Source organism: Myotis yumanensis, unplaced genomic scaffold, assembly GCF_028538775.1.
Source record: "Myotis yumanensis isolate MYYU_CA2020_CCGP unplaced genomic scaffold, mMyoYum1.0.hap1 SCAF_3, whole genome shotgun sequence".
Lineage (NCBI taxonomy): Eukaryota > Metazoa > Chordata > Mammalia > Chiroptera > Vespertilionidae > Myotis > Myotis yumanensis.
In genome coordinates this window covers 154,480,959-154,501,268 of record NW_027223754.1, presented here as the reverse complement: position 1 = coordinate 154,501,268, position 20,310 = coordinate 154,480,959, and the positions used below count along the sequence as shown (strand labels likewise).

The window sequence follows — 20,310 nt, the reverse complement described above, 5'->3', positions numbered from 1 at the left end:
TTAACTTGTCAACTTAAGTTTTATATCTTAGATCACATTTCAATTGGATGGCTGATTTTGCTGTAATATGTTGAAGATTTTTAATTTTATTTTTTCCAGCACCATTTATCCCCTCTATGCCCTCTCCCACCTCCAAAGTTTTTTAAAGTGTTCTATAAACTTCAAGCATTAATAAATATATGCAATGTTATAAGGTTCCAATATTCTCATTAGCTTGTGGTAATCTTAAATTATTTTCAATTTAGCACTATTACTATGGTCTCATACACAAAATTCCTCCCATCTTCTCTCACATATTTTATAACTGGAAGAAAAATGTTAAATGGTTTAAAAGTCTAATCCAAAAGTATTTTTATAGTGTTATATTTTTCTCTATGGATAGTTCATTAATAGGAAAGTAGTGTAGTGGAGAAAGCATTTTATTGGTTATTATTTTCTTATGGTAGTACAATATCAGATATAAAAGTGGAAAACAGTTCAATGTTGACATCACAGAACATAATATTTTTAGTGTCACTATAGACTAAGGAGAAAAAATATTGACTGAATTGCCTTTCAGTGGCATGAAAATCTGTTATCCACGAGTTTTAGGAGGGTTAAAGGCTATGCAATATTCAACTGTTAATATTGCCCCCAAGGCACCTGTGCAAACCTCTGTGCTACCACTTCTGTACATGATAGTGATTTACTGACTTTTTATCCACTTGAAAGTGAATTCTTGGACAACAAAGTGTCATCATTTTTCAAAATTTGAATCCCAAAGTGTACCACAATGTTAGGCATGTAACAACATAGCAGACATTCAGTTTATCTTTATAGAGAGAATGAACAAATAAATGGACAAGCTTCCCTTGAATGGAATTTGTTAATCTGCTAAAGAGATTCATATTTATTTTTATTTTTAAAATGTTTCTAACAGTGAATTTTGTGTTAAATAGATGCATATTCTGCTGTGTTCACAGTGTGCTACCAATGACACCATTCAACTATGAGGCGAGTTTCAAGAATAGAGTAAATAACTTCAGCTAACTGATCATGAACTTCCACTATTTCTTGCAAATATTCTGTTCAGAAAGAGGTTTAAAAGCCAAATAATCTGTTTGTAGTTTCCATGTTTTTGCATCAACTGGCAGCCCTGGATCCCTGGAGCTCTCTCTGTGTTCTCTCAGACTCTGGTCACTCTTGGTTTTCCCATCTCTGTCTACATTGCATGTTCCTTAGTAGTCAAATTTTTCTATATTAGCTGCTAAAATGTTTTTGATACCACCTTTCAACACATTCCTTCTGAGAGAGCCTTCCTAATTATTTCAACACTATATAGGAGATAACTATTCTCAGACTTCTATCTTAATCTCTAGGGCTATGTCAACTTATCTACTTCATGTCTACCTCATCATATCTTTATCAATTAATATCACCAAATAGGTCAAGGAAGAAATATGGGTCTTTATGGAATTTTTCCTTTCACTCACTATTCATATTTAATGACCCAGCCCTATGGATTCTACAACCTAGCCCTCCATATCCCCACCTCTGTCCCATCCGAGATCAGGCCTATTAACTTATACTTCCCTTAATTCCCAGCAATTGATATATTATATCTGAATATACCTTCTAAAGTGTAAAGCATATCCTTCTTCTCTCCTACTTAAGATGCTTCAATGGTTCACCATTTCTTAAACAATAACATCCAAATATTTTAGCTTGGCATTTAAAGGGCCACCATCAGCCTACCCTGACTTCCCTCCCATGAATTCCCCATCATCCCAGGTCCCCTCACACACACATGAAGTTACCCCATGAATAAGCCATGATCTCCTACACTTCCATGCCTTTGCATAAGCCATTTTTATGAGGTAAAGTGCACTAGTCAACTCTGAATCTCTGTGCATCCTTTAAGTCACAAATTGATGACTTCCGGAAATGAGAAACTTATTATTTCCCAAGGCAGCCCAATCAACACCATCTAGAGCTGACAAGAAGAGATGTAAATTTTGGCCTTAACTGTATTCCACATAGTCACATAGAACAAGTATACTTTTTTCTTTCACATGATATATCTTCAAATAATCTAAAACCTATTACTCCCAGCAATTCTATTCTCTGAGATAAATATTCACAAAGCCCTTTACATAAGCCTCCTTTTTCTAGCACACTCAGAGCTGGTATTCAGAAATGTATTGGGTACCCCAGCTAAGGTCTGATCATTACAGAGTGGAGCTGAACTCTGCCTTTGCATTAGGCACACTTCACAGCCAACCCTCTAGTGTTCAGAGGCGGATTACCCAGCAGGGAGCTAGGATTCACTCTCATCCTAGAGAGAGCTGGGAATTAGACCACAATTTCAGCGCAAATCATAAAGCATTTAGAATTCTGAGCTGTGGGAGAATTATTTTTTATTTCTCAATAAAAAATACCTTCATCTCACTCTCCAAAGTAAGAAAATAAAATTGGATCTGAAATAATTGACTAAGGAATTTAAATTCCACAGAAAATGTGTGAGGCTGGGAGAAGGGAAAGCACCGTGGGGGGGTGTATACAGGAGAGACTACCTATATTTTTTTAAAAGGAGGGCTGTCACCCACCATAGAAAAAAGAATAAGCATGGGAGCGCCACTAGCTAGGGTCTCTTGAACTTCCTGTTCTATTCTTCAAGTCTGATGAGGTACTATTCCTCTTTTAGTAAGGCACTCTAGATAACCAAAACCAGATAGAAGTGCCTCTCCCAGGAGATTTACCTCTGAACAAATGGGAAGCCCTTCAACATTAAAACTAAGTCCCTGACAGAATTTTAGTCCTCACACCACAGGTAAGAGGGATATTGTTCTCAGAACTTAATTAACAGTAACCTAAAGATGTACCTCACTCTTGCTGATTAAATTCTCTGATGGGCAAACTAAATCCTATACAATGTGTGGCTATTCACAATTAATTATAAGATCATAAGCATACTACTCAGACTAACACTTATAAATAAACATCTGGCTCAAATACTATATAAGCATTTAAATCTTACAAAGAACTTCAGAGCACTCCCATGTTGTCCATTACTCGTAATGATATAAGCCAAGGCTTAGAAATATAGCCCTGATGATACATTTTTTAAATCTTTGCATGAATTTCCAATAACTCTAAACAAATACCGAGGTAGACATTCTTTGTTCTATTAAATTATTATTAATTAGGTAAGGAGCTCTTAAATTTAAAACACCAGGTTTAAAGTGTTACTTTTGTTAATGCTATTCCTGGACACCTAACTTGGTGTCTTACCTACCTTGGACTTAATATGTATTTGTGAATAAAAATACCTTCAATTTATTCATTCATTTTTGTTCACATCTCTTTATAAAATACTTATTATTATAGCAATTATACAGTTTTTAAGTGCTTTTTCCCAAATGCCATATCATTTGAGATTTTAAATCTTTTTCTAATACTAATTTCATTCAATGTCTGCATTTCTTGTTACTATATAGTTAAAAAAAATTCACCTATTTTTCTTCATAAATATCAAATTCAAGATGATATACCATATTAAGCTTCCATTAAGTCAAATGACCTAGACTTGGTGGATATTAATGTAAAATTTAAGTCAGTCACGATATACCTCATATTAACTTTCTAACCCTAAATTCAACCACTTGCTTTGTTCACTGCAGCCACACTGGCATCATTGCTGTCCCTTGAATATGATATTTCCAGGGCATGTCCCATCTCAGGTACTTTTAACTTGTTCTCTTTACCTGTCCTCCAGATAGCCCTGTGGCTCACCCCCTCATCTCCTTAAAGCCCTGGATCAGACATGCAAACTCCCTCGCTCAGCACTCTCTAGTTCCCCTTCCCTGCTTTACTTCTTCCCATAGTACCTATCACCATCAGACATATAATTATTTTATTTTTTGTCTCCCCATTAGTAGGTAGAATTCTAAAGATACATCCCTATGATTTCTGTCCTCTCTTTAAACAAACACTAGTCTAAGAACTGCTAAGAAGGGACTTTGCATTATAATTAAAGTTGTTAATCAGCTGACCTTACAGTGGGGAGGTTATCCTGTATTGCTGGGGTAGAGCCAATGTAATCACCTGAGCCCTTAAAAGCAGAACAGTAAGGCAAAGGAGAGATGGTGGGAACAGGGACATCAGAGAAATCCAAAGTGTGAAGAAGACTCAGTGTGCCCTGGATGGTTTGATGAAGGGGGCAATGTGATGAGGAAGGCAGGAATTCTGAAGGATGTGAGAGAGTCTTCCAGGTGACAAACCCTAGATCAGTGGTCGGCAAACTCATTAGTCAACAGAACCAAATATCAACAGTACAACGATTGAAATTTCTTTTGAGAGCCAAATTTTTTAAACTTAAACTATATAGGTAGGTACATTGTTATTAACTTAATTAGGGTACTCCTAAGCTGGCCTTTGCTAAAAACATCCTCAATCTGATTGAGGTACGTTCGCTGAGGCTGAGGTCGACCCCTTCCAACTCTCCCATCCACACTCATCTTGTATACTTGTTTCATCTATCTCCTTTCGTTCATCCTCTCTATATGTCCAAACCATCTCACCATACCTTTCTCAATCCTCGACACTACATCTTCTTTCACTCCACAATGTTCCCTAAAATTAACTTAATAAACTTTAAGTTTTAAGTCAACTTCGCACTGTACGTGCGTGCCTGCATGTGGTATTTTGTGGAAGAGCCACACTCAAGGGGCCAAAGAGCCGCATGTGGCTCGCGAGCCACGGTTTGCCGACCACTGCCCTAGGGGAATAGAAACCTCGTTTCTACATTCATAAGGAACCAAGTTCTGTTGATAACCTGAGTGAGCCTGGAAGCAGACCCACCCCCAGAGCCTCCAGAATGAAAATGAGCCCTGTTGTGAAAAGATGAATCGCACTCCTTGAATTCAGGTTCAAAAAATACAGAGTAGAGAAATAGCTGACTGCGCCTGTATGTCTGACCTGCAGATCAGATATTGTCTTAAGTCATTAAATTTGTGCTAAATCACTACAATTGCAGCAACAGAACATGAATACACCCTCTTAGAATATAGGCCTTATGAGGGTAGGGGATTCTCATCTGTTCATTTTTCTCCTCTGCGCTCCAGATCCTAGAATAGCACCTGACAATCATAAACACTCAAATTCTTGTTGACTTAATGAATTCCATGAAATCTTATTTTACAAGAGCTTACGAAATTTTTACCCTGAAACATTTAACTAAAATATTTAAAAATTAAAATGTAAAAGGTAAATTGATTTGAAAACTATCTTGTGGCAAGTCCATGGTGCAGATAAGGGAAGCAATCAGATAACACTTCCTCAAGTAGTGGTTTTCAAACCACATCTTGTAACATATTGGCAGGTCATAAAATTAATTTATAGAGTTGAGAAAGGAAGGAAGAAAATAGAACCCAAATACCAGAGCTTTAATTTCAGTGTGGGGTGAATGAGTGTCTGTTGTACGTATGCTGGGTCACAACATAAAATGTATTTCTTACTGTAGATACCGTCAAATAATTGAGAAACCACAGCCCTGAAGGTCATCACACTCTGTGCTATGGATCAGGGTGCAACTTGAGGCCTGACCTGAGGTGAAATGAATACAAATGAATGGGGAATGTGTCTGTTAAGAATGGCTCATCAAGAAATAAATACACTAACTATCCTAAATCTATGATTACATTTGCAAGGCAAAAGAAAGCACTATGATTAACGAATTCCCACAAATTGCACCACCTTAAGGTGAGGACATGAACTTTTTCCTCTTGCTGTATTCTTCCTTTGCCTTGAGCCTGAAATAGCAACCCTGGACACTGTCAACAGAGCATTGTCTCTGAGTCTTGGTATAAAATCTGGCAACATCTGCAAGGGGATGGCCTAGGCCAGTGGTCCGCAAACTGCGGCTCGCGAGCCACATGCGGCTCTTTGGCCCCTTGAGTGTGGCTCTTCCTAAGCCTTAGGAGTACCCTAATTAAGTTAATAACAACGTACCTACCTAAATAGTTTAAGATTAAAAAATGTGGCTCTCAAAAGAAATTTCAATCATTGTACTGTTGATATTTGGCTCTGTTGACTAATGAGTTTGCCGACCACTGGCCTAGGCTTTAATCAGCAAATCCTTCCAGGACATTGGTTTCTTTTCTCCCTTATAAGGAAAGGAATAAAAACCCAATGCTTATCAGTCTTCTGAGATTAGCTGTGATTGATGTCATATAAATTTAGCAGGAAAGGAAGTTAGAAATATCCTTGGCACATGGGACCAAAGAATGTTGGTTAAAAGAACATGAAATTTCAATCTAGTTCCACGTCCCCATTATTTTTGCAGACGAGGAAGCTGAACTCAAGGCCTATCCTATCCCCAATGTTACTCTTGACTTATAGTTACCAGCGATTCAATGTGTACTGTCAGTGGAATGCATGAAGATAGAGAGCAATGCAACTGCACACTTATTCATTTCTCCACTCGAGGACATATTCCTGGGGGTCAGGGGTCATACCATACATCTTCGTACTCTTGTTAGCGCCAAATGTGGCTGGGAAATTAAATAAGACAATACCTGCAATGCACTTATCTAAGGGCACAGCACACTGTAAATGGTCTCATATTTGTTTTTATTGCTTTAATTTCAACATGAGCATTATTACTATAGAATGTTCGTGCATAGGAAATTCTTAATATCTCGTGATTTTCCTTGCATTATAGAACAAAATAAAATCATTGTATGTCCTTAAAATTCATTTATATTTGAAGAGGCATTCAAAAATTACAGAATTCTTATCTGCTTAAGGCACTTTAAGTAAATGAGTGAAGATTAAATAATTCCAATTAATTAAAAATTACCCAGAAAATTTCTTCCTCAGCATAGGAAAAGTAAGTAGATGTGAGATCCATGATTCATACAAATTAATATTTCTAATGAAAATATGAATCTTGTATAATATGAAGTTAAGCTTATTCTTTCTTAGTAAGAATCAGATTTAAGAGCTGCAGGTACCACTAGAGTGTAAAGTCCACCCCAACAGCCAAGGGCTGTGAATCCTAAAAGCAGAATGTGACTTCCTTTAGGAGGTATTCCATAGAGAAAGAATAGCAAAACATTAAAAGAAATTATCCACAGTCTATTTTTCTAAAGATTCCAACATGTTATCAAAGATTTCTTTTCCTCAAACCTTACAGGCTCTGCAGCACCTTTCCCCCCTGCTCCTTTAGTATTACATAACCAGCAGATAATTATGTGCTCTTCCACACTGGAAAGTCTCTTCTTTTATTAATGACTCTTTGAAAAGGTCTTTATTATTTATTTTTAAAGTGAGCTGGAGACCAAAAGGCTTTCATGACTTTTCCTTTCCTTTGAACTTCAGAGTTCTTAAAAGTAACACAATAGATGGTTAAGGATGTCATAGGAAGTCACAAGTTTCCACCTTTGTAATGAGAGATAGGGTTTGGAAACAAATGTGCATCCTCCTTTCTCTACAGATCAAATGTTTGGGATTTTGAAGAACATGTTGGAAAATATTGAGGGTCTTTGCCTTTTGTAGGAAACGGGTCAGAACAGTAAGCTTTCTGAATCCAGGATAAAGACAGAAGGAAGAAACAATTCATGTTTAGAGTAGGAAGTACAATGTGAGTTCCAAATTAGTCTTAAATGATGAATTCACCCAGCCTCTGACTTCCAGTCAGCTCTGGGAGGTACCATGCATCTCTGCTGAAGCCAACAAACCTCACTGCTGTTTTGGCTGAATGCTCTCTCCTAACCTTAGGCTTACCAGAGCATTCCAGATTGGATATGGGCAATTAGAAGGTAGGCTGTACATATTGCAATTTTTAATCATTGCTTGGGCCATTTAGCTGGCAGTGATAATCCCACAGAGCCAACATATCATTCATAAGAAACGCAAATGCCTTTTGGCTAAGAACTGCTCTTCAGTTACTTTGTAACCTATTCCTGCTTCACTTCTGCACTATGGCATGTGTGGCTGGGACTTGCCAAATCAGGGCCTAGTGGCTGTTTGGCTCACTCCAGCCATGGAGGCCTTATTCAAATCTGGCAAGTGGAAAATAATACCAATAATTAAAATAATAGGTTTCTCCTCAATAATATTGCTGCTATTTATGCATGGCATAAACTACTTCTGTCCAACACTTCCACTGTGGGAAAAGTAATATTGTAAAAGAACAATTTCAAGAATTGAAATATCTGATACATTTTACACTATTTCCATAGAGATGGTCAAACAATAATAATCTAATGACCCTGAAAATTTTATTTTTTTGAGAAAATTTACAAGTATAGTTGACATACATTATGTTTCATGTTTATGACATAGTGATTAGACATTTACATAATGTATGAAGTCATTGCCCCATAAGACTAGTACCTATATGACACCATACACAATTATAACAATACTAGAGGCCCGGTGCACAAAAATTTGTGCACTCGGGGGGGAAGGGAGGGTCCCTCAGCCCGACCTGTGCCCTCTCGCAGTCTGGGACCCCTCGGGAGATAACGACCTGCTGGCTTAGTCCTGCTCCTGGGTGGCAGAGGGCAGGCCCAATCCCTAGGTGCAGCCCCTGGTCGGGCTCAGAGCAGGGCTGATTGGGGAGTTGGGGCGCCGCCCCCTGTCATGCACAGAGCAGGGCGGATTGGGAGGTTGCGATGCCACTCTCAGTCACGCTCAGGGTAGGGCTGATTGGGGGGTTGGGGCACCGCACCCAATCACACTCAAGGCAGGGTCGATGGGGAGCTTGCGGTGCCACCCCCTGTGACGCACAGAGCAGGGCCAATCAGGGGGTTGGGGCACTGCCCCCCCCGTCACACACAGAGCAGGGCCCATCAGGGGGTTGGGGCACTGCCCCCCCCCCCCGTCACGCACAGAGCAGGGCCCATCAGGGGGTTGGGGAGCTCCCCCCTCTCATGCACAGAGCAGGGCCCATCAGGGGGTTGGGGAGCTCCCCCGTCACGCACAGAGTAGGGCCAATAGGGGAGTTAGGGCACCGCCCCCTGTCACACACAGAGCAGGGCCGATCAGGGGGTTGGGGCGCCACCACTGTCACACTCAGGGCAGGGCCAATGGGGAGGTTATGGCTCTACCCTGTCACACGCAGAGCAAGGCCCGTGGGGGGGGTGGGGGGGGTTTGGGGCGCCACCCCCTGTCACACACAGAGCAGGGCCGATCAGGGGGTTGGGATGCCGCACCCTGTCACACACAGAGCCACAGGGCGATCAGGGGGTTTGGGCGCTGCACCCTGTCATGCTGATCTGGTGCCAGGAGACCTCTTGGCTCCGCTGATCCCGGTGCTGGGAGGCATATTACCCTTTTACTATATAGGATAGAGGCCTGGGGGCCGGCTGGTTTGCCCTGAAGGGTGTCCTGGATCAGAGTGGGGGTCCCCACTGGGGTGCCTGGCCAGCCTGGATGAGGGGATGATGGCTGTTTGCAGCTGGTCACACACCCTTCAGGGTTGGGGTCCCCACTGGGGTGCCTGGCCAGTCTGGGTGAAGGGCTGAGGGCTGCTTTCAGGCTGGCGGTTTTGACTAAAGCTCCCAACCGCTCCTTTTTTTCTTTTTTTTTTCTTCTGGGCCAGCTTTAGCTCTGGCTCTAGCTCTGAGGTTTCCACTGCTGGTTTGTTTGCCGTTCTATAATCGAAACAATGTATAACTTCAGCTCTGAGATCCCAGCCGGCTATATTTTTTACAAAGTTTCAAACTGCCAGCTCAGAGGCCTGCAAGGCAGGCGGGGAACGTTGCAGTCTGCAGTCACTGGAGCAAGCAAGCCTCATGTTCGCTTCCAGCTGCCTGGCTGCCGGCCGCCATCTTGGCTGACAGTTAATTTGCATAAGGATATGCTGATTAGCCAATGGGAAGGGTAGCGGTCGTACGCTAATTACCATTTTTCTCTTTTATTAGTGTAGATTAGAGGCCTGGTGCACAAAGATTTGTGCACTCGGGGGGCTCCCTCAGCCCAGCCTGTGCCCTCTCACAGTCTGGGACCCCTCAGGGGATGTCCACCTGATGGCTTAGGCCCGCTCCCCAGGAAATCAAGCCTAAGCTGGCAGTCAGACATCCCTCTGGCAGCCTGGGAGCCCTCAGGGGATGTCCACTTACCAGTGGGGAACAGGCCTAAGCTGCAGTCGGACATGCTTAGTGCTGCTGAGGAGGCGGGAGAGGCTCCCGCCACCACTGCTGTGCTGGCAGCCATCAGCCTGGCTTGTGGCTGAGCAGAGCTCCCCCTGTGGGAGCGCACTGACCACCAGGGGGCAGCTCCTGCATTGAGCGTCTGCCCCCTCGTGGTCAGTGTGTGTCATAGTGACCAGTCATTCCCAGTCATTCTTCTGTTAGGGTCAATTTGCTTATTACCCTTTTATTATATAGGACTAGAGGCCCGGTGCATGAAAATTCATGAACTGGAGGGGGCATCCCTCAGCCCGGCCTGCCCCCTCTCACAGTCTAGGAGCCCTCAAGGGCAGGAGGCGACCCAGCGATCAGGGGAAGGTGACGCCCCATCACACCTCTGCTGCTGCCACTGCCGGCAGCCCAAGCCTAGGGCAGCCCTGGTTACCTGAGCCTCGGGCAGCCCTGAGCAGCTGGGCAGCTGCCATCTGAGGCTTGCCTGCACCCTGGGCCAGCCCTGGGCAGCTGGGGGGCTGAGGAGACTGGGGGACTACGGAGGCAGGTGCCACATGCCTGCCTCCCCAGCGGGGCTGAGGGGACTGGGCGCCGCCATCTTATGGCTGTGGGCACCTCCAGCTTTGAGGGCAGGGCAGTCAATTAGCACATTCCCTCCTTATCGATTGTGGATGCCGCCATCTTTGAGGGTGGGGCAGTCAATTAGCATGTTCCCTCCTTATTGGCTGTGGGCACCACCATCTTTGTGATGGTGCAAGGGTCAATTAGCATATTCCCTCTTTATTATGTAGGATTATTGAATATGTTCCTTATGATTGTTTTTAAACTGGAAATGGTTACTTCCAAATTATTTCACCTTTTTCACATATTCCTTCAACCCTCCTCCCATATGGTAACCATCAATTTGCTCTCTGTATCTCTGAATTTGTTTCTGATTTGTTTGTCCCTTTGTCTTATTTCACCATGATGTCACTAATGGAAATCTTTTTTTTAACACTTCTTTATCCAATTATATATCAATGGACAGTTAGATTGCTTCCTTCCATATCTTGGCTACTATAAATAATGCAGCAATGAACATAGGGGTACATACATCTTTTACAATTACTTCAGATAAATACCTAGAAGTGGAATTGTTGGGTCATATGGCAATCCTACTGTTTATTTTTGTAGAAATTGTCATACTTTTTCCATAGCGGCTATAGCAATTTACAATCCTACCAACAGCACATGAGGGTTCCCATTGCTACACATCCTCACCTTCACTTCTGTTGGTTGATTTATTGATGATAGTTATTCTGATCAATGTGAGGTGGTACCTTCTTGCTTAAATACATTTCTAGGTATTTTATCCTTATTGATGCAATTGTAAATGGGATTTTCTTAATTTCTTTCTAATAGTTTGTTATTGGTATATAAAACTACAACCAATGTCCAAATATTAATTTTGTATCCTGCTATTTGCTGAATTCATTTATTAGTTCTAATGGTTGTTGTTTTTTGTTTGTTTGTTTGCTTGAATCTATTGGCTTCTCTTTATGTGGTATCACGTCATCTGCAAATAATGAGTTTTACATCTCCCTTTCCAATTCAGATGCCTTTTATTTCTTTTCCTTGCCTGAGTATTGCAGCTAGGACTTCCAAACTCTGTTGAGTAAAAGTGGAAAAAGTGAACATCCTTGTCCCATTCCCTATCATAAAGAAAAAGCTTTTACTTTTTAGCATTGAGTATGATTTCAGCTGTGCATTTGTCATATATAAGCCTTTATTATGTTAAGGTATGTCCTTATAGCTCCAATTTTCTGAAAGTTTTTTTTATCTTCAATGGATGTTAAATTTTGCCAAATGCTTTTTTTGCATCTACTGATATGATAATATGATTTTTATCCATAATTTTGTTTATGTGGTGTATCACACTAATTGATTTGCACATATTGAACCAAGCTTTCATCCCAGGAATAAATCCCACTTGATCCTGGTGTATGATCTTTTTGATGTATTGCTGAGTTCAGCTTGCTATCATTTTGCTGAGGATTTTTGCATCTAGGTTCATTAGGAATATTGACCTATAATTTTCTTTTCTTTTTCTTTTCATTTGTTTTGTAGTGTCTTTGTTGGTTTTGATATCAGGGTAATGCTTGCCATGTAAAGTAAGTCTGACAGCCTTCCTTCCTCTTCAATTTTCTGGAAAATAGAATAGGTATTAATTCCTTCTTTGAATAAGGTAAAATTCACCTGTGAAGCCATCTGTTCCTGGGCCTTTGTTTATTTGTAATTGTTTTGATTACTGGTTCAATTTCATTATCAGTTAGCAGTCTGCTTAGACTTTCTGTTTGTTCTTGATTCATGGAAGATTGGATATTTTTGGAATTATCCATTTTTCCAGGTTGTCTAATTTGTTGGCATATAACTGTTCACAGTATTTCCTTATACAGTAGTCCTTTATATTTCTACTAGTGTCTCAGTGCACGGATTCATGCACATTGAAAGGAAACTAATCAGAAGAAATGTTTTATATCACTATTCACCCTTTCTCAATAATAGAAGTGTCAACCAAATTCATGATTGACAATGACAGATCAAAACATATACGTGAGATTGGTGCCAGCGAGAGCTTTATATATATGTCGTGCATGCGCGAGTCAACTTAGCCTTTTATAGATATAGTATAAACTTGCTTTCAATTAAACCTGTTTTCTGATTTAGCTAAACTTTTTCCAGCCCGGTGAAGCACCCCAACATCTCTTTCAGGTAATTTTTAGAAACACAGCAGATTGCTTATCATAATGCTCTCCAGGACCATCCATGGTGTTGCAAATGGTAAGAGTTCTTTCTTTTTCTTTTTTACAGCAGCATAGCATTCCATTGTGTAGATGTACCACTGGTTTTTAATCCACTCATCTGCTGATGGGCACTTAGGCTGTTTCCAACTCCTAACTATTGTAAATTGTGCTGCTATGAACATAGGGGTACATATGTCCTTTCTGATTGGTGTTTCTGGTTTCTTGGAATATATTCCCAGAAGTGGGATTACTGGGTCAAAGGGGAGTTCCATTTTTAATTTTTTAAGTTCTCCACAGTGTCTGCTCCAGTCTGCATTCCCACCAGCAGTGCACTAGGGTTCCTTTTTCTCCACATCCTCACCAGCACTTGTCATTTGTTGATTTGTTAATGATAGCCATTTTGACAGGTGTGAGATGGTACTTCATTGTCATTTTTATTTGCATCTCTCAGATGACTAGTGACTTTAAGCATGTTTTCATATGTCTCTTGGCTCTTTGTATATCCACTTTCAAAAAGTGTCTATGTAAGTCCTTGGCCAATTTTGTGATTGGATTGTTTATCGTCCTTTTGTTAAGTTGTTATGAGTTCCCTATAAATTTTGGAGATTAAACCCTTATTGTAGATAACATTAGCAAATATGTTCTCCCATGCAGTGGGCTCTCTTGTTGATGGTTTCTTTTGCTTGAAGAAGCTTTTTATTTTGGTGCAGTACCATTTGTTAATTTTCTCCTTAGTTTCCATTGTCCTAGGAGCTGTATTGGTAAAGATATTAATACTACATACGTCTGATATTTGCTGCCTATAGATTCTTCTAAGATTTTTATGGTTTCCCATCTTTCCTTTAAGTTCTTTATCCATTTTGAATTTATTTTTGTGAATGGTGTAAGTTGGTGGTCTAGTTTCACTTGTGCATGTATCTGTCCAATTTTCCCAACACCACTCATTGAAGAGACTGTCTTGACTCCATTGTATGCTCTTGCCTCCTTTTTCAAATGTTAATTGAGCATAAAAGCTTGGGTTTTTTATTGTAGGTGATTTCTAAATTTAAGCCACTGTGATCTGCAAAGATGCTTGATATGATTTCTGTCTTCTTGAATTTGAAGAGATTTAGCCTGTGTCCAAATATGTGGTCTATCTTTGAAAATGTCCCAGATTCACTCTAGAAGAATGTATATTCCATTGCTTTTGGGTGAAATGTTCTGAAGATGTCAATTAATTTCATCTGATCTAGTGAGTCATTTAGGATTGCTGTTTCTTTGTTGATTTTTTTTTTTTTTGTCTAGAAGATTTATCCAGTGATGTCAATGGGGTATTAAAGTCCCCTACTATGAATGTATTGCTGTCAATCTCTCCCTTGATAGCTTATAGAAGTTTTTGTGTTTTTTTTTTTAATGTATTTGGGTGCTCCTGTATTGAGTGTATATATGTTTACCAAAGTTATATTCTCTTGTTGTATGGATCCCTTTAGTATTATGAAGTGGCCTTCCTTATCTCTTGTTATGGCTTTCACTTTGAGATCTATTTTGTCAGATATAAGTATTGCTATCTCTGCTTTTTTTTCACTTCTGTTTGCCTGATCTTTTTATTTTTTCATCCCTTCACTCTCAGTCTGTGTGAGTCCATTGTTCTGAGTAACTTTCTTGTAGACAGCATATATATGGTTCATGTTTTCTTATCCATTCAGTCACCCTATGTCTTTTGATTGGAGCATTTAATACATTTACGTTTAAGGTTTTTATTTATATGTACTTGTTGCCATTTTTATTTTTTATGTCTGTGTTCCTTCATCCCTTTCTATTTCTTCTTTTCACCCCAGTCCCTTTAGCATTTCTTGCATTGCTGGCTTGGTGATAATAAACTTCCTTAACATTTTATTTTTTCTGTGAAGCTCCTGATTTTACCTTCAATTATGATTGATAACCTTGCTGGATAGAGTATTCGTGGATTCAGTCCCTTGCTTTGCATCATTTTGTATTCTTCATTCCATTCCCTTCTGGCATGATGTGTTTCTGTTGATAAATCATTTGATAGTCTAATCAGAGATCCCTTGTAGGGATCTTTCTATCTCTCTCTTGCAGCCCTTAAGATTCTTTCTTGGTCATTAATGTTTGCCATTGTAATTATGATGTGTCTTGGTGTGGGTCTTTATGGCTACATCTTGTTTGGGACTCTCTCTGCTTGTGTGACTTTTTTCTTCCTCAAGTCGGGAAAGTTTTCTGTCATTATTTCTTCAAATAGGTTTTCTATTCTTTGCTCCTCTTCTTTACCTTCTGGCACCCCTATTATTTGGATGTTGAGTCATTTCATGTTGTCCCAAAGCTCCCTTAAATTCTCCTCTTCTTTTTAATTTTTTTCCAATTGGGTGTTTTTTATTCACTGATTCGGTCCTCAGCTTCTAGTCTACTGTTGAAATTTTCATTGTGTTTTTTTTTATTATCGCTATATCATTCATCATTTCCTCTTGATTCTTACATATGTTGTTGATTTTCTCATCTATCCGGTTTAAGAACTTTATGATCCATAGTCTGAATTCTTTTTCTGACATATTGCTTGCCTCCATTTCATTTAGTTCTTTTTCTGGCAATTACTCCATTTCTTTGTCTTCCCGTTTTTGCTATCTCTTTCTGGCCCTGGGCACCGTGTTTGGGATTGAAGGTTGAAGACCCTACCAGGCCAATGGTCCAGAAATCATTAGCTCAGAGGCTGGGTCTGCCTTGAGTCTCATGCCTTTATTTTCTCTGCTCTAAGTTTTATCCCCTTCTCTCACAGATCTGGTCCCTCTGTTGTCTGCTTAAGAGTATCAGTTCCTCTGGTGTCCAACTCCCTGTGAAAATCCAGAGCCCTCTGACATGCAATTCACTGTGTGGCCCTGGAAAGGTGGTGCTCTAGGTCCCTCTGGCAGGGCACTTGCAGCATGGTACTGTGGTCCCTGGCTGGGCATACCAGATTGTTCCAGTTCACCCCAGCACTGTTCTTCTGTGGCCCAGAATGTGGCATGGGCTGGGTTGCTCCTGGTAGCCATGGCAGGACTATCCCAGGGGCTGGGGTGGAGCCGGTGTGGGTTGCTCTGGGTCACATAGTCAGAGCTCTCCTGTGGCCCAGAGTAGGCCATGTGCTGGGTTACTCTAAATTGTCCAAGCAGCAAGCCCCTGGGCTTAGGGTGTAGTAGGCACAGGTTGCTCTGGATCCTCACTTTCCTGTGGCCTGGAGTGAGGCCTGCTCTTTGTTGCTCCAGTTCTCCCCTTCCTGGTGTGAAGGAGGGGGGCAAGTTTCTCTGGATCACACAGTTCGCACACTCCTGGAGCCCAGAGTGAGGCGCACACTGGGTTGCTCAGGCAGGACTGTCCAAGGGGCCAGGGTGGAATGGGCACAGGTTGCTCTGGGTCACACAGAACTCTCCTGTGGCACTGAGTGAGGCATGCACTGGGTTGCTCCAGATCACCCCTCCTGGGGCCCTGGGTGAAACAGACATGGGTTATTCTGGGTCTCACAATCCATGCTCTCCTATGGCTCAGAGTGGGGCATGCACTATGTTGCTCTGGGTCACCCTGACAGAAGGTCCCAGGGCTCAGGTGGCTCCGGGTCAGACTGGAAGCACAGTTCTGGGGCAGGGATTGGGCACAGGGGTCCCCCTGGCTTACTCTCACTGTGGGGTCCTGGAGCCGGATCCTAGGATACTGGGTCCTGGCAGGCTGATGAGGAGGCCTGGTATGGGAGGTCACTGCAGATGTCTGGGAGCCTGCCAGGAGGTACTGCACCACTCACCAGTGGGGCATGGTGGTGGTTCCACCCAGGTTATGGCTGTCAAGCAGCATTCTCTAGGCATCCTTTGACCTTCCTTATTGAAAATTTTCTCAGCTGTGTCTAATTTGTTAATTCCAGGTGGATGTTCTCTGATTTAGTTATTTTTTTGGCCCCAGAAGGAGGTGCACAACACTTCTCCCAGGCAGGTTTATAAAAACTATTATTGTCAATTACCAGTATTTAGTTTTATGTTACTTCGTTGTTTGGTTTTTTTAATTTTTTAAAATTTTATTTTAGAGAGAAAGGAAGAAAGAGGGAGAGGTAGAAACATTGCTGAGAGAAAAACATCATAGATTGGCTGTCTCCTGCATGCCTTCTGCTGGGGATTGAGCCTGCAACTCAGGCATATGCTCTGACCAGGAATTGAACTGGCAACCTCCTGGTGAAGGGTCAATGCTCAACCACTAAGCCAATAGGCCGGGCTTATGTTCTTTTTTTTTTTTATAAAACATCCCTGTGTACAATGATTTAATTCTAATCAATTGTCTACTTCCCCCTCAATAAAACAGGACAGAACTTTCACAGCTAAATGTACAAAGAAAATACTTAAAATCTCCAGTCCAGAACATCCTTTGAGCTAATTAGGAGATCAAAGAATAACACTGTTTTTCACTTCTCTCCCATTTCCCAGAAGTCAGCATTGCAAGCTGAAATATATCATTGTCTAAAGAGTATTCTTTCCATATTGATCGATGGAATATACTGTGGTAATTTGAGCACTTAACAAACTATTTGTGATAACATCAATTAAACAGGCCCATGTAAAGTTTATATTATATTAGAAAACTATTTATTGATCCAGAAATCAGGGAGATCAAAATAATTATTTTCATAAAAATGCAAGAATCTTAGTTGGCAAATTTTATTGTCATACCTATATAATAAAAGCCTAATATGCTAAGTGTCCAACCATTTGTTCGACCAGTTGCTCTGACATGCACTGACCATCAGGGGACAGATGCTCTGACTGGTAAGTTAGCATGCTGCTGGGGTCCAGCCAATTGAGACTGGGCGAGATGGTTCAGACACGCCCTGGAGACCTCCCGTGGCCCCTCCCTGGCCCCAATCGTGCACCAGTAGGGTCCCTCGGCCTGGCCTGCACCCTTTTGCAATCCAGGATCCCTCTGGGGATGTTGGAGAGCTGGTTTTAGCCTGATCCCCACAGGCCAGGCCGAGGGACCCCACTGGTGCACGAATCCATGCACCAGGCCTCTAGTATAAAATAAAATCTTTTTTTCTTTTTTTTTTTTGTGAGAATCTATTCAGAGTACTATCCATGACCAGAATAAGGGATTGTGATCACCTTCCCAGCATTTTTAATATACACCCTTGGAGGTTTTCACATTACTGTCAGTATCTCATGAGGGAACAAACAACATTTGTTTATTAGATAACACAACAGCTGATGGCATCTAGAGATGTTATTCTGAATGAAATAAAAATGTGCTATGAAAAATGAATTAGGGAGAAAATGGGGAAAAACATATTATGGAAAACTATACTCTCTCATTCTACAACCAACACTTCAAGATGTCACTGTGTACACTTCGTTAACTCAGAGACATTTTACTTTCCCAAGCTGGCTGTCCACTCACCCGAGTTGTTTTCACTTTATTCCCAGAGGAACAGCTCCATCCTTTCCGGTCAGGAAGAACTTTACATTCCTCTCCCTCAAGACATGGCTGCATATGACACCACCATTTCTGTTCCACTATGGAAGCTACAGGAGATAGAAGAATAGATGCAATGTTTTCTGTTGGGTTTGTTCATTCTCTGGGTGCACATTTAAAGAAAAAGCCACCAATTTTTCCTATAACTGGTTAGACTGTGTTTTAGGTTTTAGGGTCTGCCTGCCTTCCCCCCCCCCCCCCCCCCCAAAGGCTAAATCTAGATTTTCTGAGTAGAATAATTATTTTAATTTTACTTTATAGTGGTAAGAATACTTTACATGAGACTTACCCTTTTGAGTCTTTAAACATACAATACACAATAAGCACACTGTTGAATGATTTTCCATGGGAATATATAGGCTTCATGAAAACTGATATATTTGAAAGAAACTAATAGTATGTATTCATGAACTTGTTTACATAAACAGATAAGCAAATAAGCCCCTGACCAATTTAGAGTCAATATTTTAGAATAAATGTTATATTTCCCACAGTAGGCTGAAAATCAGAGGGCATTAGAGTTAATGCAATTTTTTTAAAATTTCTTTTTTATTGTGGGTAGTAGCCAATTTCACAAGATATAGACCATGCTAATATGAGCACTTAAATTATTATTTATGGTAACATCAATTAAATGGCTGAATATCCTATTCTAATTAGGTAAATATTAAAGAAATGAACATTCTGATGCATCTTTATAATAACCAACATTTTATCTAAATTCTATCCACATCTAAATAGTCTCTCATGTGCATGATGTTCATTTTTCATCCTTAAAAACCATCCATGGGCTTAGAAATTCATATTATTTAATCATCTGTTTTCATCTTTTCTTTCCCAATTAATTTCCATACACATATCCTCAGCTGGTAAATCAGTATTTCATGGCATCAAAGAAGCATTTGAACTTGTTGGAACCCCATTATAATGCCATTTATTATGAAACTGGGTAAGACCTTATACCTCCTTCCAAAGGATTTTGGATTTCAAAATGCCTTCCAAATAACCTCATATCAACCACATAATCTATACTGTGGTCCCTCGGAATTGGCCCCATCAATAGCATTACAGTGAGGTTCCACTTCTAAGCAGTCCCCAGCTACACTACCGCAATGAGCAATGTAAAAGTCGCACCATCCACGCAAGATGGAGCAGCTCGCGTGGTGCCTGCCACCTGCCCGGGGAAGCAGGAGCACTTGACAGTTTGTGACCGTTCTTCTATCTTGTTCTTATTACAGCATCTGTGGAGTGCCACCACCTCGCAAGTGCCCGTTTTAACATGGTGAGCTGTGCAAACAAAAACAAAAGATGAGACATTAAGAAAGCTTGGGACACTTCCTTCTTCTTTGTAATTAGCAGTGCATTAAATATAGCTCTATAAGGGACCCACCAGGCATGAAACTAGACCTACAATGATGCTGACTCCATAATGGAAGTTGATTTCTTTTCTAAATGTGGCAGGACCATTTCTGCCAGTAAATGCTTGGTGAAGCAGGGCTAATTAGTGACTAGATTAAAATAAGCTGTTAGGACAGTCTGAAATATAGGAGCAATATATAGTGCCATCAAAACGTATTTAGTTGTATGTGGCTTCTTTTTTACACCTTTTTGTTCAACATGTTAAAGTAAGGTAAACCCCTGGAGAAATATGCGACGGTGGGGCTGATGGTTAATATAAAGGTTATGTTCTTCTGGGGGTATGTGTAAGGTCAGGCAGAATACCAATTTTCAAGAAGCAATGATGAAGGGAGGATTTCCCCCTCCTTACTATTCATCTGTACAGTTTCTCTGGAAATGAATTAATTGGCTGATTCTTGAAATTGCTATTATTGTCCCAAAAGTTCCAGCCAGTTTCAGAACCCAAAAATCATTCCTTCCAATTTTGCCTGCGGGGACAACTGCCACCAAATGGCACCAAGTACAGC

At 40.8% G+C, this 20,310-nt stretch overlaps 1 protein-coding gene across 11 annotated transcripts in view; it reads right to left on the bottom strand.

Moving 5' to 3' along the window:
* Nucleotides 1-20,310, bottom strand: part of TAFA2 (TAFA chemokine like family member 2) — a 466,038-nt gene that overhangs the window by 26,864 nt on the left and 418,864 nt on the right. For all 11 annotated transcript variants that reach the window (XR_011470817.1, XM_070409826.1, XM_070409829.1 and 8 more), the window contains 2 exons: nucleotides 19,520-19,672; nucleotides 18,311-18,435 (listed from right to left, as the gene is read on the bottom strand). Coding sequence is in view for 10 of the 11 variants with exons in the window: in XM_070409826.1 (XP_070265927.1) it covers nucleotides 18,311-18,435; nucleotides 19,520-19,672 (278 nt within the window). In the remaining variant the exon portion in view is untranslated. The remainder of the gene's footprint in view (nucleotides 1-18,310; nucleotides 18,436-19,519; nucleotides 19,673-20,310) is intronic.